Below are 25,879 nucleotides of genomic sequence, written 5' to 3' on the forward strand. Positions count from 1 at the left end.
GCGGCAACGAGTACGTCAGCTAACACACAATTACGACGGCTAGGAGGAAGACCTGCTCCATGAACAAGCTACGTGGTTCTGTCCAATCAGCGGCAATGCCACCACCACACAAAGAATACGAAGGCATGCCCAACTCCGACCTTGACAGGCCCTTCACACCAGCTGAGCTTCAAGCAGCTCTTTCCACGCTTACAAGAAACACGAGTCCAGGCAAAGACAGGATAGTCAACAAGCACATCCGACAGCTACCTAATCAGGCTATGACTGCTCTCCTACAGTACTACAATTACTGCTGGGACAAAGGAGAGCTTCCAGCCGCGTGGAAGCATTCGGAGGTTATCATGATACCTAAGCCCAACAAGTCCATAGCTGTTGACAACCTTAGACCCATTTCTCTTACTTAGTGCGTTGGCAAGCTGTTTGAGCATATGATCCATGACCGGCTCACGTCGCACCTTGAGGACAACGGGTACTTCCCAGACACCATGTTCGGCTTCCGCCAGCTGCTTTCTACGCAGGACATCCTCTTACTCCTCGAGGAAGATCTAGTTGATCACTTGAGCAAGAATATCAAGTCGCCCTTCTTGCCATTGATGTGAAAAGCGCATTCGACAATGTTATCCATAAAGCAATACTACAAAATCTCGAAGATACTGGCTGCGGTTCCAAGATTTATGGCTATGTTCGAAGCTTCCTCACTGGTCGTACGGCCACGATGAGAATATACAACATACGGAGCGAAAAATTTGAGCTGCCGAACAGGGGTATACACCTCAAGGCTCTGCTGTGTCACCACTCCTTTTCAACGTGGCACTCCTTAAGCTCCCCCGGCTTCTCGATAAAATATAGGGCCTACGTCACGCCATCTACGCGGACGATATAACGCTTTGGATTCGAGGCAAGAGCACTGGAGAGCAAGAAAGCTACCTTCAGGAGGCGGTCAATGTCATAGAGAACTACGTCGAAAGCTGCGGCCTCCATTGTGCACCTGAAAAATCGGAATTACTGGTACTCAAGGCCCGCACGCGAGGAAGACCTCCAACCTGCGAAGCGCCGGACCCATGCGTCATCCTTCACGGGGTCCAAATACCGAAGGTCACCTCGCTTCGTGTGCTCGGCTTGCACCAGCACCACGACGGATCAGGGGCCGCCACGCTTCCTGGACTTCAGCGCACAGTCTTCCAGCTCACGCACCTCGTAAGGAGAGTCACAAACCGACGCAGTGGCCTGAAGGAAAACGATACCTTAAGAGTTGTGCAGGCTCTTCTAACCAGCCGAATCACCTATGGAACCCCGTACCTCGCCCTCAAGACATCTGAAGTCGACAAGCTCAATGTGCTCATCCGCAAAGCTACCAAGCTCGCCATAGGGCTACCTCCAATGGCGTCGACCACCATACTCTTATGAATTGGTATACACAATACCTGGCAAGAGCTGGTAGAAGAAGCCCAACGGACCAGCCAACTCGAGAGACTTAAGCTTACGTCGACGGGCAGATCGGTCCTTGAGCACTTGGGCTACACCGAGAGCTATATCTGCGAGGCATATCGCAAAGAGAAGATGCCGCCGTACATGCGAGAATCATTCAGCATCGCCCAAGTACTGCGTAACATGCATACCGAGTACCATCGGGATAGACGAATTGCTTGAGTCGACACCATTCGCAGAAGACACCAGCACGATCCAGACGCTCGCTACGTGGACACGGCAAGATACCCGGCAAAAATGCCTACGCTTTAAGTGTGGTCGATGCGGAAGGACAAGAGCTGGCACCCGCGAGCCTCCGGGTGCGGAGCTCTGAGTCTGCCGAGGAAGCAGCGATCGCCCTTGCCATTACGACTGGTAAGCACGCGGTCGTAGTTTTCACAGATTCCCAATCCGCTGTCTGCAATTACACGCGAGGCATAATCTCCGCCGAAGCTCTCAAAATTCTGAGAAAGAGCCGAACTCCACTTCCTTACACCTGCGTGGTATGGGTGCCGGGGCACGAGGGAAATGAAGCGGCTCACGCCGCGGCCCGCGGTCACGTCAACCGGGCCTTCCTCAGCGCCTCTCTTGACCCGTGGTTAGCCAGCGCTGGAGAAGTGGAGACCGTACCACCAACATACAACGCCATCCTACAGCACTATCGTCTAGCTCGCAGGGTGTACCCGCCACCTCACGCCAAGCTGACTAAAGAAGGGGCGACAGCATTTCGGAGACTTCAAGCTAACACCTATACACCCGGCACCCTACTGCATCTATAGAATCTACCCAACGCTATACGCCTACAAGTGCCCGATATACGACGTGCCAGACACACTGGCCTACCTACTACTCGAGGAGTGCCCGTGGCGCCACGAAGATACCAATACCAAGTCCGCAACCAATGAACGGTCACACGAATGATGATTTATTTATTATTATTTTATTTATTTATTGAGATGCTGTGCTGTGAAATTGCGAATGCAAGTTAAATTCAGTAGCAAGTTCATTTATTTAGTAGAAATGTCTGAACGCTCCGCTTCGGTAATAAATTTGCCTGATATTGCGTATGCATTGTTATGCCTGCGAGTCCACAGCGAACGTCCGTGCCTCTGAAAAAGGCAATCTGTGTCAAGGCCAGCCCGCCTGACACGAACAACTCAACGGCGTCATCACGCGACGGCGCCTTTCTGGCGTGCACGTGCAGTGAGTCACCTCAGCAAGCGAGCCCGTCGAGTAAACACCGGCGTCTTCCTGTCTGGCGGCTGACGCAATGCCTAGCGACGTCACTCGTCCTTGGGTACAGCCACCTGCAGCGCAGCCTCTCCAGATTCGATGAGAAAGAATGACGCGGCCCAGCGGTGACCTCATTGGAGGATTCTGACCTCGCGACCAGCGGCGCTTCGGGTGGGACGTTTGGGTTGGACCCGGGGCATATAAAAGAAGCCCTGCGGCGCGTCGAGAGGGTCCCCTTTTGACAGCAGACCCATTTGAGAGCAGAGCTATGTGTTAGAGAGAAGAGCTCGGCTCTTCGCGTCTCTGTCGGCCCCAGTGCCGAATTTGTAACGCCTCTGTATATGTGCTGTACGTAAATCTTGTTTAACTCACCGTCGTCTCGTCCGCTCGTCTATCAGCTCTGCGCAGAAGCAGTCGCGAGCTGAGAAACCTACGCTACCAAACGGCTGGTGACCTTCCCGGGGGAGTTCGAAGCAGTGGCGCCTTCGGGACCGTGTTGGCGTCGCCGTCTTTCGCAACAGTGGTGTTAGCGGTGAGATTTCGAGGCGCCCTTCGTAACGTCGTCGGAGGCGCGCGTCGCAACAGCATGCAAAACATTTTTAAGGAACACTGAACTGAAGTACGCGTCCGTGTAGGCTCATTATAATAATTGAGCCCTCTGTAGACGTTAATGTCGTGATATAATGTTCATTGTATTAGAAAAAATGATGGTTGATGTTCCATTTTCGATTTTGGCGCCGAAATTCCAGCACCTGAATGGCAATGGATCTTGGAAGCCTTATTTGAATGCCTGAACGGAACTTGATTGAAAGCCTCATTTCGTATTTTGGCCACATTGACTCGATACAATTCGCTGAGACATGCGTACATGTCAAGTCTCTTGTGTTCTTGCGACGTGGTGTGATAAGTTCGAGGCCAGAGATAGTGCCTAGGCCCAAGACGACGGCATCCGCCAGTTCTTATTACGCCACGGCCGGCGAGTCGGTTCGGTAACCCGAGGGTGGAGTCGCCATCTCCATTTTTTTCTTTTTCTAAGTTTGGTGGTTTCTTCTCCTGGCGGATGAGCCTGCTTTTGTTGTGAAAGGCCAATTTGCAATTAGCGAAAGTCAAAGAACTAACTCAAATGTTGGAATGTTTTGTTTTAAAATAAAACGTTTTTTTCTATCTGAAATGTTGGGCACGCGTATATCGCTGTCATCACGATGTGCGCGTGCCCAACATTTGACAGAGAGAAAATGTTTTTTTTTTATTTGATTGCGATAGCAGTTATATGGACACTCTCAGCTGATTTTTTCCTTCGCCCTCAGGTCCCGGATATGTCTAAGTATGTGTATATAAAAAGTACAAATAAAGTAAAAATTCCAAGGCACCTATTGGAAATTCGAACCAGCGACTCCTCACTCAGCGCGCTGCATTAACCAACTAAGCCACGCCGCTCATACTTCCGTCACACCATAGCCTCCTATATTTTTTCTTGCCTGTCGGATGAGCGCGAAACGCCCGTCATCTATGGTGGCGCCACTTATGCAGGGTTAATGATAATTAATGATAATTACGTTTACGCCTTTTTGAAACATTTAAAAGTTATTTGTGTTGCATATAAGCTCCAAAAACGTAAACAATTATTTGAAGACAACCCTACTTAAGTGGCGCCACCACCGCAGTTCCGGCAAGGCCGCTTCTCAAGTGACCTCTGATAATCCGGCAGGCAAGGTAAATCATAGGAAAATGTGGTCACACTAATGACGAATTTGCCACTAGCTCACTGACAGTGGACATGAAAAAAAAAACATTCTTGAACAAGCCATGTACTTTGTTTGGGCAAGCCATACGTGCTTTCCCAAACAGCTCACTGACAGTGGACATGAAAAAAAAAAAACATTCTTGAACAAGCCATGTACTTTGTTTGGGCAAGTCATACGTGCTTTCCCAAACGGGCGATGGAAATCTTGTACTGCATGTATTTTAATAACTATAAAATATAATGGTATGTATCACATGTCTCTAATGTTCTAGTCTGATTACTTCCTGAGTGAATGTTATTTAAGTATGTTTTGTAGTAAATATGTTACAACATTTGTATAATCAGTCCGATTCAATGTAACATGATATTTTTGTCAGCTATTCTTTGCTCTGTTGCTTCTTTTGTTCATGAAGGTCTGGATGCCGCGAAAGCTGTTTTTTTATTTTTATTTTTTTGTGATGTACGAACTGCGTACAAGGGTGTTGGGTCCTCTGTCAGGCTATATGCCTTTAGGCCCAATATCCTTTTGTTTCTTGTGTCTTGTACAAGAAAACAATAAAACAAATTTTGAAAATTGAAATTGAATTGAATCGAAACATTCGACGTGCCCGATGGATTGATAACAATGGAAGGACAGGTTCACTGAAACACGTACTGTTGGACGAAAGGGGTATTTCAAAATGTCTCCGGCTCCACATTCACTCTAAAGCAACAGGAAAAAATTTGCTTGAATCCAGTCCAGTACTATTTGGGAAGTTGGTGGTCCTGTCGTGTCTGTGATTTCGGTTCCCGTCTAAATGCGCACTGCCATTTCATATACGGAAAAATTCAACTCGCTGCCCCAGATTAAATTAGAGGTCATTCTACCCAGATGAGTTGTGGCCACGTTTACAACATCGCACGGCCTCGTCGTCACTTAACAGTGTACACCTCACCAGAAACCTTGCGGACCGACGTCATCAACTTCTTGCTGCACAACTTCCGTGCGGTGTGGCTACAGGACGTGTCGGCGACAGTACTTCAACTTCAATGTACTTCGACGTGAAAACCAGTGGCGTGTCAAGTTTATCGATGCTGAAATCGGACTTCGCTTCCTGCCGGACGTAACGCAGTCAACTATTCACGACCACACATGTTTAAATACTGTGGTTACTGCACTCTATTCAAGCACAATCGACCATGCTCACTACATTGCCTTTGGTTCCTGAATCTCCTAGTCTTACTTCGTATAACAGCCCGATGTGTTGCTGTCGCATTTATTGCTTCGGCCTTGTGCCGAAACTGCGACTTTTTTTTTTATTTAAATGAAACGTTTTCCCTCTCTATCTTTCAAACGTTAGGCACGGAAGTGTGGCAGCTTGGGCTAGTTGGTATGGCATGACGATAGTTATAGCGCAAGAACAAAACGACGACACAGAGACAAGAAGGACACGGCCCACATTGTGGTGTCAGCTACGTGCGCCGAAACGACGGCAATATCGCGCCTCTTCATGTCTTGCGCCAGAACATCATCATCACGCTGCGCCTGGAAACTTACCTATCCGAATCCATCGCTCATCTTTCGCGCCTTCTCATGGGGCATATGGCTGTAAGCGTACGCTTTCTTGTGTCGACGCGCACGTATGAGTCGCGCGCCTCGAACAAGTCCATGAGGCGCGGAGCGATTGCATCTCTATCTTTCGAAGGTTTTCCGTTACCTATTGCACGCAGTGCGGACGTGTGATGATATGCCAACAAACGTAGCCCAGAGAACGCCGGCAAAATTGCGACGGCGGAGCGCCGGTTCTGGCGAGATGCCAAGCAAATATCGATGGCCAACCCGCTAGGTCGGTCCCATTTTTGCCTGGTTTCTACGCGAGTGAGTGATCGTAAGGAGGTTTTAAACCACGGACATGACGCTAGGGACATATCGTTACGACAGGTGTTCGAGCTTTGAAGAGAAAAAAAAAAGGATCAACGAGACAGGCGGTCGCACCCCAGTGCAGCGGTCAGTCGTCGCAACGGGGCAAACAATCGGGGCATAGGGGACCTCGACCTGCGTAAACGTTGGCGGTGGACCGATCCTGCTCTCTATCGGACGCTGAAGAAATCGGTAGAAGCCTCAGTGATTCCCGCGCCCGATGTCAGAGGCCGTGGGGGCAGTTTAAGTTTCGCTCCCTTGAGGCGCTGTTGTTCTTTCCGAAACTAGACTGTACCGAAACTGAGGCGATATCTCCAGCTGTTTCTCATATTGAGTTTATTCGGCGGCCGCCCTTCGCTTTCTCTCTCTCACGTTTCTCTCTCTTCCGAACTCGTGTTCGAGAGAGAGGAGGATGCGCTCCTTATTTTTTTGGCTCCTCCTCGCTCGTCTCTCGCGTACCGCAACAAACGGTGAGCGGGTAGAAAAAAAAAAAAAAGAAGAAGAAGGCGAGGAAGAAGATCGCCGACGGTTCCCTCTCTGAGAGAGCAGGCGTGTGCAGAATACCGTTCGGATTTTGTTGCCGAAGCCCCGTTCCGCGATGCTCAAGGGAAAGACACCGACCACGATGAGGTAAAATTTTCCGACATTTGCACTGGGCACGCCTTGCACCTTACAAGCGCCGTCGTCACCACCTTTTTAGCGCTGGCTGTGCCGTTTTTAAAGCTTTCGTTCCAACACCTCCTTCATTTCTCGCCGCGACGTCGTTGCAAGGAGACTTCCTTGGCGACGTCGTGTCGCGGTCTCTTTCGACTTCGCGATCGGCTCTGATTTTAGCTTTGCACGGATCCGCTTCGGTTTAGAGAAGTCGAGTTTCTCTCTGCCACACTCTATAAATGGCCTTGGTCGTGCCGCGCAATACGTACATTCGTTTGTTGCATTCGCGTCTCGCTCTGTGTCGTAGTTTCACACACGCTTTCTGCACGATGATCGCGACATATCTGGCTGCGGCTGTGTACGATCTCGTCGCGGTTAGCTGCGCCGCCCCCTGGTTTAGTAGAAGCTACAGTGTACTAGAAGAAGCCGTGTTCAGCGTTTGCTCGCGCCGAGGTAAAATAAATCGAACGGCCAAGCCAACCGGAGCCGTGCGGGAAACGAGGTCGCGGAGCTTGTTTTTTTGTTTTTTTTTTCATTCGTGCTTCGAGTTTTGCATTCCCATTGGCTGCGAACGACCAAGTCAGCTGTTCGGCGGCCCTCACGTGTGCCCGAGTTTGTTGACAACACTGGTGCACGTCTCGGTGCGAATGAACCGTAAATCTAGGTAATATCGAAGAAACGCGTTTTCGTCTATCCCATTTGTGTGCGCGTTCTCTTCATTAGTGGATCGGGCGTACGTTCGGTTGTATAGGCGCCGTCCCGGTTACGTAATAGCGGGGGTGGGGAGAATGTAAAGAGAGGAGGTTTTCGTTTGCGCAGCCAACGCAATTTTGACGTAAAGGTTTACACCCCCCCCCCCCCTTTCCGTACTCCCCTACAATGCATTCTTGCGTGTGTAATGAAACCATTAGGCAGATAGGCTTAACTGTCCATTAGATTCATTACTTGTCTCTAACGGATAAATGATTGTGTATTTTTGCATGCATGACACTTCACAACAAAAAGCCGCACAACATTTATTACTGCTAGAAACTTAGTATCCCGAATCGCATATTGGATTCATTAGTGCACCACTAATTGCTGGGGTGGGATAGTTTTCTCTCCGCCGAGTCGTGGGTGTATCACTCTGAAGCTCGGCGCAGAAGATCGTGTTGGACTCGAAAAGCCACTACACCCTGCCTATACCTGAACCACTCTTTACAGAGGGCCGATGATCTACTGCTGCGTTCCTTTTTGCCGATCGTCCAAAAACAAAAAACAGCCCGGCGTGATCTTCCACGAGTTCCCGTCCGACCCCGTCACTCGCCAGAGATGGCTCAAAGCGGTGGCCCGGGAAAACGTCTGCCCCAAGGGGGCTTCGGCCACTAGCGTCGTGTGCTGCCTGCACTTCACGGCCGAGGACTACGCCGACGGACCCGTGGTCTGCCGCAACCTGAAGGCGGGAGCCGTGCCGTCCGTCTTTCCCGGGAGGCCGCCGTGGTGCGAGCCACCTCCTGTGCAGCGAGCTGCTAGCAGTCGAGTGGTCAGCCTTATACCCTCGGCCCTGTTTTCGCTTACGCGATTAATTAGCCGTAAAAGGACGAGACACGAAACGAGAGAAGCTACAATGCGAGTGCTGACAGTTGGCTGAAGGATTTTTATGGAAGCAACAAGTATAAACCAAAAAACCACCAGAACTACGCAGGCACGCTAACTTAACAAAACACGTGAGCCAGGTACGAAAACTCGTCGTCAAGTGAAGCACACGTGGTGCACTTGCACGCGTGTTAGCCACTCTATTGATTTTGTGGGCCTCAACCACTTCCCTCGTTCTTTGATCAGTGTCGCAGTTCAAGGTTGTGGTGTTTTCGAAGGCGGCTGGAGCACGTCCACAATGGGCACAGTGTGTGGAGAAGTAGCTCGAAAGTGCTTCTTTAATCGAACTACTATGCCATCAGGGGCATTCTAATGAAATTTGTTTAGTCGATGGTCAGCTCTTGCCCTGTAGCATCTCTTTTTGTCCCGTCCTTTTTTTTTTCTCTCTGGGTGAAAACTAGTGCTTGTTTTAGGAACTGCCTGCATGCGTTAACAACCAACTGTTTGCATTCATAATCGGTTGCTGCGAGTCGTTATAGAGCACTTCAGTTCACTGGCAAGCTCTTTAGCATTTGTGACTTTTGAAGTTGCCGGCAGTGTGAACCTGAGTGGTCGAAGTGGAGGCAACATGTGGCGCTGCAGGACTTTAAATCGCACAGACACGAAGCTGCAATTGAAGTGTGTGTTACTTAGATCTTGGTGTAAATAATTGCAGTAGTGTAATTGTAGACCTGTTGGCTTTTTAAACCTTTTTCACACAAGAAATAGAATGCGCACATAAAAAATTGTCTGTAATTGTGATTATACGGAATCACCACAAGATGTCGCTCCCAATGTACGGCAACGTGATGGTCAGCAAGTGGCTCTCTGTCAAAAAAAAAGGCACCGCAGAATGTTTTGCCTGTTTCCTACCCACTCTGAGTGTTCACTCATGTGTGTTTGGAAAACCTGCTTACTAAATACCTTATAAGCGTACCACATTCGATTTTGAGTAGATGTTCATGCATTTTGTTGAAGTTTTCATCGTATAAAGCCGTTTCGTCGGCATGTCCCGTTTACTGAAGTGTTTTAATCTTTCCATCCTGTGCTCGAGCTCTACGAATGTCATTGGGTCACCTTTAGGACACTTTCTATCATTTTGTTGTGATCAGTGATGTTCGTTAAATGTCAGGAAAATCTTTGAGTTGACATGTTCACTTTGACATTCATCTAAAAGAAGCAGCTGAAAAAAATGTGCATTATTCACTGCAAAATTATGACCTATGTCAAGGTAAAGGAGAAGGGGTACACACCTGGTCTTATGTCTTTTATCATTCGTGTGCAGCACATGGAAGCTCAAATATCTCTGTTCGAATAATAAGGAAGAGCCCTCAGAACATTCTAAATAAAATATGCAGAGGGTAGAGGAAGTAGGAGACAGTGTTTGTGATTTTTGTGAATCTGTTTTACGATGTGACTGGCGGTGAAAACCAAAGTGACCCTTTCCTTTAACGCAAGGTCCTGCGTGACTGTCAATGCTTAGCACTCAGTGTGGTGCAGTGTTTTTTGGGGAAGGGTAGGGGGCCAGTTAAGTTTCAATGAATGTGCCAGAAACGCTTTTAAAGGACTGATGTGCTTTATGGCAAGGTCATTTGAAGTAGTTTAGCTTGTTAGAATGTTCAACTGGAATGCCAGTTTTCACTGATAGGAAGAGGGAAGAAAGGTGTTGCTAAAAGGACATAAATCAGGGGCAGCATACGCAGCTGTTGCAACAGCCATGCCATATACTCCTCAGTGAGCCTGATGCCGGTTCATGTTGGGCTTCATGCATCCGCAGAGGATCAAGAAGACGCACGGGCCGGACTTCCTGGAGAACCTGGACAGTCCGACGATGGACGTGACCGAGTTCTTTGAGGAAGACGAGCCGCATTGCTTCGTCTGTTACCTCTCCGTGCCAGTGACCAGCAACGACTACAAGTTGCTGCTCATCTGTCGAGACTGCAACACCAAGGGTGAGTGACAGGCTTTCACTAAGGGTCGCGACAGTGTAGCACTGCTGTTGGTTTTAAAAGTCTTCTAGATGTCGAACAGGTTTGTGTATAACGATCCGGCATTTCGTTTCGTTAAATGATAGTTCTGTTGGGTTAGTGTGTAACAAAGTATACCTACTAGTTGGGTGTTATGAAACTCGGAGAGTAGCGTTGTTGACCTTCATAAGCACAAACATTCTACTAGTGTAAGAACTTAATTCTTAGGTGTTGTGTGCCAAGGCCATGATACTATCAAGGCAGTTTTAGTACAAGGCAACTCTGAGTAGCTTCGACAGCCTGCCACTACAGTTGCTTGAAAGTTGCTAAATTGGTACCACCCCGGTCGTGGTAGTTGCATTTTGATTGAATTGAAATATCGTAGGCCACGTACTTTGTCAGTGTATGTTAAAGAAACCCAGGTCATTGAAATTATACAAGGCCTTCCATTACTACGTGTCTTATAGCCTGAGTAGCTTTTGAGCTTTGAACACCATAAGCTAACAAACCATTAATCCGACCCCTTTAACCTTCGTAATACGCACATAGATGCAAGTATGCATGCCTTAAATGCACTTCAAATATGATTGCAACTCCTACAAAAAAGATCAAACCTTAAGTTTTGAGTATAGCATTGCAACACAGTAGCCACTAAGCTTCCGTGGTTGGTACGTTTTGCAGGTATATTTGTCAAAAGGAAAGTCTTTAATGGTACTAGTGTGAAAGCACGAATATGCTTCACCAAAACAGCAGAAATCAGACAGTGCACTCTGCTTACATGTGTTTTTGTGGCCTTTAGACAGCACTGCTATGTTAAGGTTGGTACAAGTTTGTGTATGTGCCAACAGATTGTAACACTAATTCACCTATAGACATGCAGGTTTCAGAGTCATTACATATGCTAAGCTTCCACACTTCTCATAACAGTTTTAGAAAGAGAAACGGCACTATTTGAAAAATGTAGCATTATAAGGCAGTTTAGCTCCCAATAATTGCGACTAATTGATAGACCGTCTTCCGAAAATTGACTACTACATTGAACAGTGCTAAGGCAAAATATTTCCATATAAATTTTAAATGACTGTTAGGCAAAAGATTTTCAGAGTAAATTTAAAATGAGTGTAAACATTAATTACAGTATGCAATTAGAGCAGACAGGCCATAATGGAAGCTCATGTCAGTCTCTCTCTAAGAGCGTCAGTAGTAAAAAGCTTGCATTTGGTCAACTAATAAAAAAATAATGACTCCCACTTTACATCATTAGGACATGGAGGCGATTGATGGCATGCATTTAGAGATGCACCAAATGTTCATGTGTGTATTAATCTATCAAAGCACAATTTACATACCTTGTCGCATTATCATTTCCTTGACATTCATGCCCTTCTATCTTTTCACAACAAGCACCTTTGATTTTTCACGATCTACAACACTTTGCCACTTGTGTAAACTTGTGCAGTAGCAACAATATGCAAGTTTTCTTTTCTTGATTTTTTTTTTACGAGGTGTTGATGCTTCACCCAGCTGAATGGAAACTTGCAAGATGCTTCATCATACGTAGACAATGCACAATGAAAATATATCATGTTAGGCTTTTGAAGTTGCTGAGGCAAAGTTGTAAGGGACACGTTCAGCTTGTACTCGTGGCGAAAATTGCGTTGCTGTGATGTCATTTCGCGCACTTGGTGTTACGTGTTACGCGCAAAAGAAATTTATAACCGTTCCCGCTTTTCTCTAGTTTTTGTTGCTTGGCTTTGGGGGTACGAGAGCGTGGATGACACTTTTCTCTAGTCGCAGAGTTGTCATCGCGAAGCGTTCTCGTTCGTCATTGAGTTTGCTGTAAAAATGCGCGGCTACGATAAGGGCTCGGCTCGACTCACCCGCCGTGGCCTGCGCTTTCGCCCTTTTCGTTGTGCAGCTCACCCTGCGTGCCTCAGCTACTCTGCGGAGCTGGCTGCAGCGGCCCGGCTCGCGACGTGGCAATGCGTGGACTGCAAGACGTGCTCAGGGTGCAGCTCTTCTGCCGACACTGTGAGTAACCTCTGGGAAATTAGCCACCTGTTGTAATGAAAATAGAGGTGAGCTTTGTTATAACGAACACTGATAGAGCTAATTATCTGTAATAGTGAATTAAATACGAGCTTCGTTTGGTCTTGGTTCATCGTCTCAGTGGCTTCCGTACTTTTATAGCGAAACAAAAAAATGTCAGCACTGTCACAGTGTTGACTGTAATAAACAAATATGTGTTTCACGCAAGGCTCAAAACTTTACAGTGAGACGAAAACATTTGCGCAGCTTGTGCCGAGTTTAGCAAGACTGGGGGCACGGGAGAGCGGGTAGACGCTCAGCTGGTCCTAGAACGATTCGGCACCCAACTAGGCACACTTGACTGTGCATTCACAACCCGATGCAAAACGTGTTCACATTATTGCGTTGGTAAACATTAATTACAGTATGCAATTAGAGCAGACAGGCCACAATAGAAGCTCATGTCAGTATTGACTATTATATACAGCTATGTTGACTGGGTGTCTGTTTGTTTCTGTTTCTTTTGTTCTCTATCTTTCTCCCGCGTCCGGACAAATGGAGGGCACATGTCACACGTGTTTGTTGAAACAGATCATAACGTAGTGCTGGCATGATGATGATAGTAGTTTCTTGTCTACACCGCGAACCAGACAATTGGTTGGCTACAGCGGTGCCGTAAAAGCGGAGCAAACATTCAAAATTGGCTCGCAACCACATTTTTCTGGTAATGTAACAGAAAAATTTCTACATGATGTTGTTACAGAAGTGGCGCAAATTTTGCAGAAATAAGCAACACAGATGTTGCGGAGATGGTCGCGAGACTGGGAAGCAGCTTGTAAAAACTCCGGAGTGAAACTGCTGAAGTAGAAACTGCCCTCTCATGTATGGACACTGTAAAAAGCTTAGTTCTGCGCAGTGCATGTGTTTTTGTGTGTAGTATTTTTGCGTGGAGATTACAGATTTGCTAGAACTGATTTTCCATCTTTACTGTTACAACTAAGATCAAATATTGCGAACCAATTTACGGTGCTGGTGCTCATATCTTATAACAAGAATCGAAGAAAGCTTGATTTGCGTTCATCAGGAATTCATTTCCACGATCCTCGCAAACATATGTGAAATAATTTGCTGCTGGCACTCTGCATTGAGTGGTCTGTTTAGTCACCTCCACTTTGTGATGTACCTTGCATTCTGGTTATCTCAGATCGCAGAGCAAGTGCATCAGAAGCCCTTGACCTTATCAAATGCAAAGCTTTCTTTCTAAAAGTGCTGGTTGCCTGTAAGGGGGAAAATTACAATTTCTGCTTTTGTACTACGTAGCCTGTCACCGAAAGTGGGTCGCACTACAAGGACTATCCAATAAACAGCTTAGTAATCATTGATTTGGTGGGGTTTTGTGCCTTTCAAAAGTAGTGGCAGTCTGCTCACACAAATTACATCAGTTAAGCCTAGTTTATTCCAGACTTTTTAACCTGGACATGTTTTAGAAGTCCTGAGAGATACAAATTTTCTTACTCACAGGATACAGCACATGAATTGGTATCACTGTCACTACAGTTCAGCTCGGTCAGACTGCTGGTCTGATGAGAAAACTCCATTAAAAGTACTGAAAGCAATCAGATCACCAGAGGAATGTGGCTAGAGTGCTAACAGTCATACTTTTCATGTCAGTGTTGCCATTCAAGTCTGTTATCCTGCTCTTCTAGGACGAACTCATCATTTGTGACGGCTGTGATCGAGGCTACCACATGGTGTGCCACAGGCCCAAGCTGATGCAGAGGCCACAACGTAAGCACTTCATGTATACATTCTTCTGACGCTGTGCCAATGCTCCATTTCACAGAGTGTGTTGTGGCAGCTACTTTAGTTGTGCAGTTGTAAGATTTCAATCGGTACAGCTTGCAGTGCAGTTTTATTTAATTCATATACATAATATTTAATGTCTATGGAATAACTGCTTACATGGTATTGCAACTCTAACTAGTGAACGTAATGCTGCATGTAGTCCCAAATTTTTTCATACTATTATCATGGTGCTTCCATTGCACAGCGTAAAAAGCTTTAACTGCAAGTGAAAACGTTGTGCAGTGTGTGTTAGTCACAGGAATGTACCATTTCTTTGGCGTGGTAATAAAAGGATGCACGTCTTTAGGGAATACACCCTTAATAACTACACTGTTCTGCAGCAAATGTGCCTGTGGCAAAATGTGGCATCGAAATAAAGTGACATATCTGATCTTTTATATGAAGCACATTGTAATGTAAACGTAATACAAACTACCACACGGTAATAAATATACACACACTATTAGTAAATGCCAGTTCAATGTATGCCACATCTGTTACTTGACAGTACCAAGTGAAATCTCATAAAACCTGCAAGATATGTAATGACATCACGACTTTTCTACACCATGTCCATAGAAGAACATTTAAATTACAGAAACATGCGCCAGTTGTCATGTTGTCGTAAAAACTGCATTTTCATTTCCTTCCTGCCATATCATGAGCCAATCGCACTACACACGCATGCTGTTGCAGCCTTACAGGTTCCTCTCCTTAAATACTGTCTTTGTGCGTGTAAATTATTGTCATCTATTAAACTTATTCCTGTCATCCACCATGGTGGCACAGTGGTTACGGTGGATGGCTGCTGACCCAAAGGTTGGAGGTTTGATCCCAGCCACGGCATATTGATAAAGGCAAAATTCTATAGGTTATCTTGACATGTAACCTTGATGTGTAATCCCTTGACACGTCACATTTTGTGATGTAACTTGTTGAAAATAAACAATATTATAATTATTATAATGCGCAATGTCATTGCAGATTAAAGAACCAGACTACAGATAACCAGACTACAGGAGCCCTACATTACGTCGTGGTGTCTCTTGTCATTAATCATATCATGATTTTGAGACATTAAACACCAGCTATTCATATTGAACTTATTCTCGTCCATTGAACAGTACTATGAAACTTCAGGACATACAGAGTGTCAATAAACGATGAGAGAGTAATTTTTACTCCTTAATTCTTAACAATATGTTCTCAAAGTAGCAAACGGTGCAGTCATCAGCAAAGACGTGGGAACACTTATTATGCAACACATGCGATGCCTCATTGCTTATCCTGAATTTTCATATCAGCGTCAACTATTCGCTGCTGCTTGATCTTGGTTGTCTTCCTAAGGCTGTTTGACTTGATAGCCGCTTTAAATTTTCAAATAACTATGTCCAGGCAAGTGGCTCTGCAGGACATGCTGCGATGGCACAAAGAAGACTGCCGGTGTCAAGATCAAAACTGGTAAGCGCTGAAAGTGTTTAGTCTGGCTTCGAACATTGTGCCCTTGGATACTTGTGTCACTGTCCTCTCAAATCGAAACAGTGTTGTTTTAGCCGTATGTTTTACTGTTGCGGTGCAGAAGTGGACAACTCGGTTGGCCTTCCGACACCATGCGACTCCCCTGTGCCAGACGAAGAGCTCAAAGGCTTCGACGGCGAGAACATGGACCTGTAAGTTTTTAAGACAAAGCTTTTTCTCGTTTGAAATGAGTGCTATTGCAAGTGCAGTTGATTGGACTGTGATATTGTGAATGCTTCTTCTGTGCATTCTGGTAGCTTTGCTGTTGTGGTTGCCTGTCGTTAGAGAGTTTTAGTACTGCGGAATGGTGCCACGTACGCATCACGCAAGTGCCTTGCGTTACGTGGCGTCGTTTGCCACTAATCGGCTTTTAGTACGCCGTAGTACCCGCGTACGTAACGAGCGTGAAGCGTGTTGCGCCATCTGGTAGATCAAAATCGCAGCACGTGTTGTTGACAGCCAATCTGAGCCAATCCAAGTGTTATAGCCAGATTATGGCCATATTTTAAGCCACAGAGCCGGTCGGTGCTTGCCTTCGATGCCGCCATTTTGCAAAACGAAGTCTCGCGCTGTCGCGAACTTGTTCGAGAGCGGCGCGATCACCTCATACGTACGCACGCACGCATCTCATGCGTGCGTACGTGGCGGCTGCGTACGTAATGCGATACGTGCGCGTTGCGGTCTGCGCATGCGCACTACGCAGAACGTGGCATCCTTACGTACGCAACGCCGCCACGTACGCAGCGTACGCAGTACTAAAACTCTCTGTTATGTTTACTGTCATGGCACCTGTAGGGTGCAGATGCTATGTTTACTAGTTCTTGGACTGGAGATATAGGTGTTGGTGGTGTGGAGTAGTTACCAATATTGAGGTCACTCAATGATTACTTCTAACAATGAATCATGACCTATTTATCACATCAGTGGCTTCGAAGTGTGCAGGTTTTAATTTACGTACTGCACGTGTCTTGCAGCTGTCGTGACTACTGTATGCATGGCTATTCCGCTCGCATTCCGATAATATGACGCAGCAGTGCCATGTTGTCATGCCAGTGATCAGTGCAACTGTACTGTGTTGTTATTTCGGCGGTGCAGCCAATTATGTTGCAAAATGCTTGTCCGTTCCACCGAGCACTTCACCAAACGTCGATTTGTTCTCAGGTCGGCCTACTACATTGCCCTGGACAAGTACCCCGATGTGGTTCCTGATGCAAAGGACTGGTCTGTCGAAGAGGTCGAGAAGTTCTTCGTGCACATCGGCTTTCCAGAACAGGCAGTTGCCTTCAGGGACCAAGTAAGTGCCTTAGAGCTTAGATATGTGCGAAAACAGTCTAATTGTCCCGCATGTTTGACAAATCGGCAGTCAAAATAATGGCTTTTAATGGGTCACTTCGTGAGACACAAGTGTCCGTAAGCAGCTGCGCAGCACTGGTTGTTAGTTGGTCATTTACGTTGTTACAATATTACAATCGATGTATCATTATATTCGTGTTTATATATATATATATGAGATTTGACTGTATGTGTCTGGTGCATTTACATTTCAGTATGTTCTGTATGCACATGTTGTGCATTTATTTGTGCAGTGGCTATTAGATTCTGCTGATGAGTGTCTGGCTGATTAATATATGTGAGATTTTATGTCATAGAACCACCATACAATTATGAGAGATGCATTTGGGTGTATGGTGGCCATGGACATTTTGATGGTGTCAAAATTCAAAATGTATATAGTATGCTTAGCTTCACAGTAGATAACTACGGGGGATTAGACTTAACCCGTTAACCCTTTTTTTTTTTCATGACTTTGCATATCAAAAAACAATTTTTGTTTTCGATTTCATATTGGGTATTTTGTTTCTAAAAAGCATGTTTTAATTGATGATAAGAAGTTGAAGCATATAATAAGTCGAATTGTCATAATAAATTTCTTGTTTCCTGACATATTAGTGTATTTCAGAATTCATAAAATAATGTCAAGATCAAGAAACTGGCGAATGTAACACATCAAACCGTTATGCTTGAAAGGTTAGACTCATCACGTAAGATGGCGAAAGGCTTCTTTTTTGTGATGATGTACAAGCAACACACGTGTCACTCGCACTAAGCGCCGTCTTGTTAAACAAGTAGCAAAAAAATGTGAAATGGTGGTCAAAATAACATTGCCAAGCAGGTGCCGCCCTTTGTGAAGTGACCCACGAGCTAGCTTGGAAAGGAGAGTACTGTTCAAAACGCTAAAGAGGAGATATAATCATCTCAAGCGGACAAGTGACACTCATCCAAAAGCGCTACAACACAGTTTGGAAAAGATGAGCCGAGCTTGTCCAGAATGGTTAAGAGGTTATTCTCCAACCCTTACATCAGAGCCGACATTACCTTTAGCAGCCAGTTTCTTACGGACATGATTCACTTTTCTCGAGTAATCGCTCAAAGCAGTAGTTGCTGTACTAGTGCAGAAAAATGTCGTGTCTCAATCCACGAGGACTGCATCTGCGTTTTATGGATATGGATATGAGAAATTGTGTCACCCTAAGCCGCGCTTTTTTTTTTTTTTTTCAATCAGGAAATCGATGGCCGATCTTTGCTCCTGCTGAAGCGTAGCGACGTCCTCACGGGCCTCTCTCTAAAGCTCGGGCCAGCGCTCAAGATTTACAACCACATCAAGAGGCTACAGACGGGGCTGTCCAACGGGCACCTATGCTGAGACCCAACTGGTCACAACACTATCAGTCTTTCTTTTATAATTATTTTTTTTTGTCCTTCAGAAGTGCGCAATACTACTGTACATACAAAGTCCACAAAGAGAGGTAGCTCTCCCAGTCACTGCTGAAATTCAACCAGTCCATTGTGGGAGATTGCGCAGTGACGGCCTCGTTTGCGAGCTACTCTGTGGTTGCATAGGACGTCCGCCGATTTCAGAAAGTCATCGTCAACGCGGACTGTGGTGTGGATGGAGTAGCAGCTGATAAAACTGAAGCGGTGTTAGTCAAAGCAAGTTACTGACGAGTTCAAAAGCGGCAGAGAAGGCTCGAGTGTTGCGACGCAAAAAGAAACGGTGAGGCCAAAATGGGAACTAAGGGGCAACTTCCAAGAAGGTGACTGGCTTAAGAATAATGCTTGATCACTTGAAAGCTTTAACCACACACCTTCAGTCTGATATTGTTTTATCATTGTACCATTTTTTTTTATATATATACTGTGTAGTACACGTACATTTCTTGAGTCGAAGATGAAGCGTTGGTTGTTCATTCTCGCATGTCAGCTTGGTTAATGTTTTGCACATTTCCTATGTTTTTTTCCGTTGCACTGCAGTAGTATACTTGAGTTGTGTCACACCAAGTTCTCAAAGTTCTATACCCTAAATAGTAAGTGTGTTTATAAAATTACACGGATCTTGTAGTGACAGTTGGCCAGTGTGGTACCAAGGCGGAGATACACCCAAGCGTTTAACTTTGCAAAGGCCTAGACTGCTTGACGATATCTAGTCCCAATGTCCATTGGAACCGAGTACAAATGAGGCTTGGGTGGTGATTATCTGAAACTACATTTCACCCCTCTCTGTCTCTGTCGGCCAGCCACTTGATTCGTTTTGACGTCCGACCGGTAAACCTGTCTGTTTCATCAAACCTGATAACATACTTACTTGTTTTGCTGGCAGAAGAAAGTCCATGCATTGACGCGTCGTTGAAGAGCGGAGGGTGCTTCGGTTTTCTTCCACGGGAGAATGAACAATACAACAATGGGATGTAAGAGGAGACAGGATGCAGGACGAGACGGCTGTCTGTCGTCTCCTCTTACATCCTGTCGCCGTGCTCGTTCTTTGTTATGCGCAGGCCAGCCTAGGTAGGCCACCCTCACACAGCTGCCCCTCTCGGCGTTGGCAGCACCAACGTGGATAGTCGAGTGCCATTGATAAGTTCACCCGAAACGAGATCCACTTTGTCTGCCTGCAACTTTGGCGCCATGATGGTGTCAAAAATTTTTTTTTTTAATTCCACCAGGGTCATTGCATCCTCATATGCTTGTTTTATTTAAACGTCACAGTGTTTGTGAATATGTATTCATTGCATTTCTTTTTTGTCACATTATAAACTTTCTCTGAGCATGTAGTTTGACTAAGTTGCTGGAAAGTTGTTGGCATAGCAGAGCTGAGATTTTCTTCCGTTGTAGGAAATGTCTGTGGCTTTGTGTTAACTGTAGAAATGTCAAAATCCAGTGTCGCTGCTGCTTATGCAAAAGAGAAAGAAAAATGTTTCATATTTGAAACAATTTTGCTGCTGTGTCATTGTGAAGCATACTTATTCAAGCTCTGCTTTGTTCATGCTAAGAAAGCTGTGCAAGAAAGCTGTGCAAGTGCAAATCTGCTCATGTGACTTGCATTTTTGGTTAATACAACTGTATATTGATGTACTACCATGTATATATAACCTGCACTTCCACTTACAAGTGCCATAAACGGTAAAACAAGGATATTCATCCCTGTCCCCTCATTTCTGCATAGAATTAAATAAATAAGTGCAGTGTGTTACAAAGTAAGAAATATTTAATCTTTGTATGGCTTTGTCATGGTTTGAGCTATGTTTTATGAAGGGGCAGCTTGCAGCAAGCTTTTCATGAAAACTGCACTCCTTACATTGTGCATAAACTTCTTCTTCCTTTTTTTTTTTTGAACTCCAGGTTATATATGCAGAAGCATGTTAGATGTACAGCCAAAACATTGCTTACTGCCAGGGCAGGCATCGCTGCAATGCCAGGTAGTCAATTACTGATGCTTGTCTTAAATTTCGCCAATATATACAGCTGTACAGATTTGCTTTAAGGGCATAGGCGTAAGCAGGTGCACTTGCAGGCGCTCACAGTTTACGACTATGTATCTTCAAGACTGGGACACCTCCGCTTTTCCTCCAGCACCAACCTGTCACGTGTTGCGCAATGAAGTTTGGTGCAGTGCATTGGTTCCGCTGCTAGTGGCAAGGGAGAGGCGCTCGTCGTGCAATACTAGACGGACGTATGCACTTTATGCAATGTCGACTCAGCCATGTCAGCCAGCTGCCTTACTCGCTCAAATGTGTTTGAATTTGGAGTATCTTTGAACAATGAACAGTGCTGCTCTTTATCCGGTGGTTCATAGCATTCAGCTTCGCCGGCATGCTTGCAATTTGTGTCTTATAACCTCGTGGCGTTGTGAATAATTGCGCTTGAATCTCTGCAAGCCACTAGCACTCGCAACTGGGGTGAAGATTTGAATGAAACTTCATTGCGCTACGCGTGGCAATTTGCCTTCTTCGCATGGTAAAGTTGGTTACGCCGAACTGGACATCAAAGTTTGTGCAATAGTTAGACGTGACATGACGGATAGGATTGCCACTTTTAACCTCACGCAACTCACAGCCATATAGAGTTCATACATGTAGATAGAGAATGCATCGGCCATCTCTTGCCGAGGGCCCTGCAGAGATGCAGCGACTTCTAAATATGATAGCATATAATTTCATCCCGTGCAGGTGAAAGTGATGTAGGCACTTTTGAGCTAGTGATTGGGGTTTTATTAATGATGTTCATGCTGGCTGAAACTACTACCACATGTTGTAGTAGTTAGCCGTTCTGAAGTTTTTAGTGCACTTTCTGTCTCACCTTCGTTATATAAAAAAAAAAGCACTTTGTGTTCCATTAGCAATGCATGGAGAACTAGGCATAGTTTTAAAACTTATAATTCAGACTTTTAAATTGTCAAATGAGCAATTTAATCGGAACAGTTATGAGTGATCACAGCAAAAGAAGCACACTCACACTTTCGACACCAAGGCATTATAGTCAAAAGTAACTTCATTCAGCATCATCGTTACAAATATATTTAGTCCTTTTGGATTTTAATTAGTATGCTCCTTTGTGTTCTGTTTGTGTTGGGCAGTTTCACTGTACGATGCACAGGTGTCCCCTGAGTTGCAAAGTCAAGCTTGATATCGTTGAGTGCTGTGCCTACGCGAGACGGTTACAAGTTTCATGAATTGAAAGTCGCCAATTCGTGCTAGTGTTGACTCCCGATCACGTGGACACTGTACCTGTAGAAATGCGAGAGTGGTGCAGCGACTAGACAATAGTCTACAAATAACCCCCCCTTCCCCCAATTGGAGGAGCGGCGCGCATGTGCCATTCCCTCGTGTTCATGTACCCACTTTCATCTTAAGTACTGCCTTTCGTCCTACATGTGAGCGTGATCGTGTCTATGCCAAAAATATTGTAAAGCTACTTGGAAAGTTGCATTGAAGCCTTATGTAATAATCTCTTCAGGCGAGTTGTAAGCTCCTCTTGCTATCATGCGTCACACAGAAGTTACATTGAGATAAATAGCTTGAGCAAAGCAGCTGATGTGCTACCATTACTGCTATTGTGTTGGCTGCTTGCCTACTCACTGTGAATGATTGTCAAGTTGCACTAAAAGTGCATATGCTACAGACAAGCGAGGAGGCAGACTATATTGTCTTGGTAATTTAAAGTAATGCCGTGCTTGAACAGATACCAATCTTTGCATGCATTTTATGGCTAATTAATCAAACGAATCAAAAGTGTATGCATTTGTTCTCTCGGCACAGAACTGCAGAAAACTTGTGGAAGGAACAGGTTTGAGGCGGGAGCAGTCGCTGTTCCTTGAACTGCACAAAATTAAAACATTTCCCATCAGACAATGCTTTTGTTGGCCAGTATTTTCAGTTCATTTCAGAATAAATGGCCATGTGCTACATCCGAAATTAGTGTCATCACAGAATGCAACTTCTACACAATTGCTGAATGCAAGGAGACAAATGGCGAAGTTTGAAGAGCTCTTGTTTGTTGCAACTGTCTTATAGCGGCAGCGTGCGATATTCTTGCCTGATCGTGGGACAGCGAAGCTGGCTTTTTTTGTTGTTTATTGTGTGCCATTGAACAATTTTTGTTTTCACTTGTCCTTGTCACCTGCCTGGCAAAAGCATTGTATAAACAAGACACACATATATGTTAAATAAAATTTGTTGAATAAGTTGCGACTTTTGTGAACTTCCAAGAAAAACAGCTGTTGACAAAACAGTGAGAGCCAGGTACGTAACCATTTTTATCCTCTGCACCAGTTTCTCTGGTTCTTGGTATGCACATTTTAGCCTAGAAATTACAATCATCATCATCATCAGCCTGGCTTTGTCTACTGCAGGACAAAGGCCTCTCCCATGTTCCGCCAGTTAACCGGTCCTGTGCTTGCTGCTGCCAATTTATACCCGCAAACTTCTTAATCTCATCTGCCCACCTAACCTTCTGTCTCCCCCTTCTCTGGGAATCCAGTTTGTTACCCTTAATGACTAGCGGTTATCCTGTCTACGCACTGCATGCCCGGCCCATGTCCATTTCCTCTTCTTTATTTCAACTATGATATCCTTATCCCCCGTTTGTCCCCTAATCCACTCTGCTCTCTTCTTGTCTCTTAAGGTTACACCTACCATTTTTCTTTCCATTGCTCACTGCATCGTCCTCATTTTAAGCTGAACCCTCTTTGTCAGTCTACAGGTTTCTGCTTTGTAGCTAAGTACCGGCAAGATACAGCTGTTGTATACCTTCCTCTTGAGGGATAGGGGCAATCTACCTGTCATAATTTGAGAGTGCTTGCCGAATGTGCTCCACCTCATTCTTATTCTTCTGTTACTTCAATCTCGTGGTTTCGCTTTTCGGTTATTACCTGCCCTAAGTACACATAGTCTTTTACAACTTGAAGTGCACTATTATCTATCTTGAAGCGCTGCTTTTTTCCGAGGTTGTTGTACATTACTTACGTTTTCTGCAGATTAATTTTAAGACCCACCTTTCCGCTCTCCTTGTCTAACTACGTAATCATGAGTTGCAATTCGTTCCCCGAGTTACTCAGCAATGCAATGTCATCGGCGAAGCGCAGGTTACTAAGTTACTCTCCATTAACTCTTATCCCTAACTGTTCCCATTCTAGGCTTCTGAAAACCTCCAGTAAGCACGCGGTAAATAGCATTAGGGAGATTGTGTCCCCCTACCTTACACCCTTCTTGATTGGTATTCTGTTGCTTTCTTTATGAAGCACTATGGTAGCAGTTGATCCCCTGTAGATTTCTTCCAGAATGTTTATATATACTTCATCTACGCCCTGATTCCGCAGTGTCTGCATGACGGCTGATATTTCTACTGAATCAAACTCCTTCTCGTAATCTGCCCCGCCGCGGTGGTCTAGTGGCTAAGGCACTCGGCTGCTGACCCGCAGGGCGCGGGTTCGAATCCCGGCTGCGGCGGCTGCATTTCCGATGGAGGCGGAAATGTTGTAGGCCCGTGTACTCAGATTTGGGTGCACGTTAAAGAACCCCAGGTGGTCTAAATTTCCGGAGCCCTCCACTACAGCGTCTCATAATCATATAGTGGTTTTGGGACGTTAAACCCCACATATCAATCAATCAATCCTTCTCGTAATCTATGAAGGCTATGTATAGTGGTTGGTTATATTCTGAGCATTTCTCTATTACCTGATTGATAGTATGAATGTGGCCAATTGTTGAGTAGCCTGTTCAAAATCCTGCTTGTTCCTTTGGTTGATTGAATTCTAATGCTTTTTTTACTCTGCTAGCAGTTACGTTTGTAAATAGCTTGTATACTACAGAGAGCAAGCTGATCGGCCTGTAATTCTTCAAGTCCTTGTCATCTCCTTTCTTATGTATTAAGATGATGTTAGCGTTCTTCCAAGACTCTGGTACTCTTCCCGTCAGGAGACACCTCGTAAACAGGGTGGCTAGTTAGAATTCTAACACAATCTGTCCTTCATCTTTCAGCAGATCTGATGTTATCTGATCCTCACCAGCAGCTTTGTCTCTTTGCATGCTCTCCAAAGCTTTTCTGACTACTACTATCATTACTGGTGGTGTGTCATCTGGGTTACTGCTAGTTCTTATAGCATTAGAGTCGTGGTTGTCTCGGCTACTGTAGAGATCCCTGTAAAACTTCTCCGCTATTTTAACTATCCTATCCATATTGGTAGTTATTTTGCCTTGTTTGTTCCTTAGTGGATACATCCGATTTTTGCCTATCCCAAGTTTTCTCTTCACTGCTTTGACGCTTCCTCGGTTTTTCAGAGCGTGTTCGATTCTCTCCATGTTATACCTTCTTACGTCCAATACCTTACGCCTATTAATCAACTTCGAAAGCTCTGCCAGTTCCATTTTGTCTGTTGTACTTGAGACTTTCATGATTTGACGCTTCTTAATGAGATTATTCATTTCCTGGGAAAGCTTGCCAGTGTCATGTCTAACTACCCTTCCTCCAACTTCCACTGCACACTCCGTAGTAATACTCGTCAGATCATAATTCATTGTATCTATGCTAAGGTTGGTTTCCTCACTAAGAGCAGAGTACCTGTTCTGAAGCGACACTCTGAATTCCTGTACTTTCCCTCTCAGTGCTAGCTCATTGATTAGCTTCTTGCATACCAGTTTATGTCGTTCCTTTCTCAAGTCTAGGCGAATTCGAGACCGTACCATTCTATGGTCACTGCATCTTACCTTGCCAACCACTTCCACATTCTGCACGATGCCTGGGTGTGCACTCATTATAAAGTCTATTTCGTTCTTATTTTCGCCATTAGGGCTCCTCCATGTCCACTTGCGGTTTCCTCGTTTTCAGTAGAAGGTATTCAATATCTGTAAATTATTGCGTTCTGCGAATTCTACTAGTAGCTCCCCTCTGGCGTTTCTAGTACCGATGCCGTAGTCTCCTATTGCTGGTCTCCAGCCTGCTTCTTCCCTACCTTTACATTAAAGTCTCCCATCAGTATTGTATACTGTGTTTTTACCTTACTCATTGCCGATTCCACGTCTGCATAGAAGCTTTCAACTGAAGTGTCATCATGGCTGGATGTAGGCGCGTAAGCCT

The 25,879-nt window shown here is 45.2% G+C and overlaps 1 protein-coding gene across 2 annotated transcripts in view; it reads left to right on the forward strand.

Annotated features, from left to right (window-relative positions):
- The window catches only part of LOC119181397 (histone acetyltransferase KAT6B-like), a 33,520-nt gene extending 14,532 nt beyond the window's left edge, over positions 1 to 18,988 (forward strand). The window contains exons 1-9 of one of the 2 annotated variants that reach the window (XM_075875611.1): positions 7,103 to 7,662; positions 8,202 to 8,520; positions 10,390 to 10,564; positions 12,498 to 12,610; positions 14,314 to 14,395; positions 15,848 to 15,913; positions 16,032 to 16,122; positions 17,132 to 17,264; positions 18,534 to 18,988. In XM_075875611.1, coding sequence (XP_075731726.1) covers positions 7,238 to 7,662; positions 8,202 to 8,520; positions 10,390 to 10,564; positions 12,498 to 12,610; positions 14,314 to 14,395; positions 15,848 to 15,913; positions 16,032 to 16,122; positions 17,132 to 17,264; positions 18,534 to 18,674 — 1,545 coding nt within the window. In that variant the 5' untranslated portion in view covers positions 7,103 to 7,237 and the 3' untranslated portion in view covers positions 18,675 to 18,988. Of the gene's footprint in view, positions 1 to 7,102; positions 7,663 to 8,201; positions 8,521 to 10,389; positions 10,565 to 12,497; positions 12,611 to 14,313; positions 14,396 to 15,847; positions 15,914 to 16,031; positions 16,123 to 17,131; positions 17,265 to 18,533 lie in introns of those variants that run through there. The other variant, XM_075875610.1, reaches the window with a different exon arrangement.
- Positions 18,989 to 25,879: the final 6,891 nt, after the last annotated feature.

Source organism: Rhipicephalus microplus, chromosome 10 (genome assembly GCF_043290135.1).
Source record: "Rhipicephalus microplus isolate Deutch F79 chromosome 10, USDA_Rmic, whole genome shotgun sequence".
Classification (NCBI taxonomy): domain Eukaryota; kingdom Metazoa; phylum Arthropoda; class Arachnida; order Ixodida; family Ixodidae; genus Rhipicephalus; species Rhipicephalus microplus.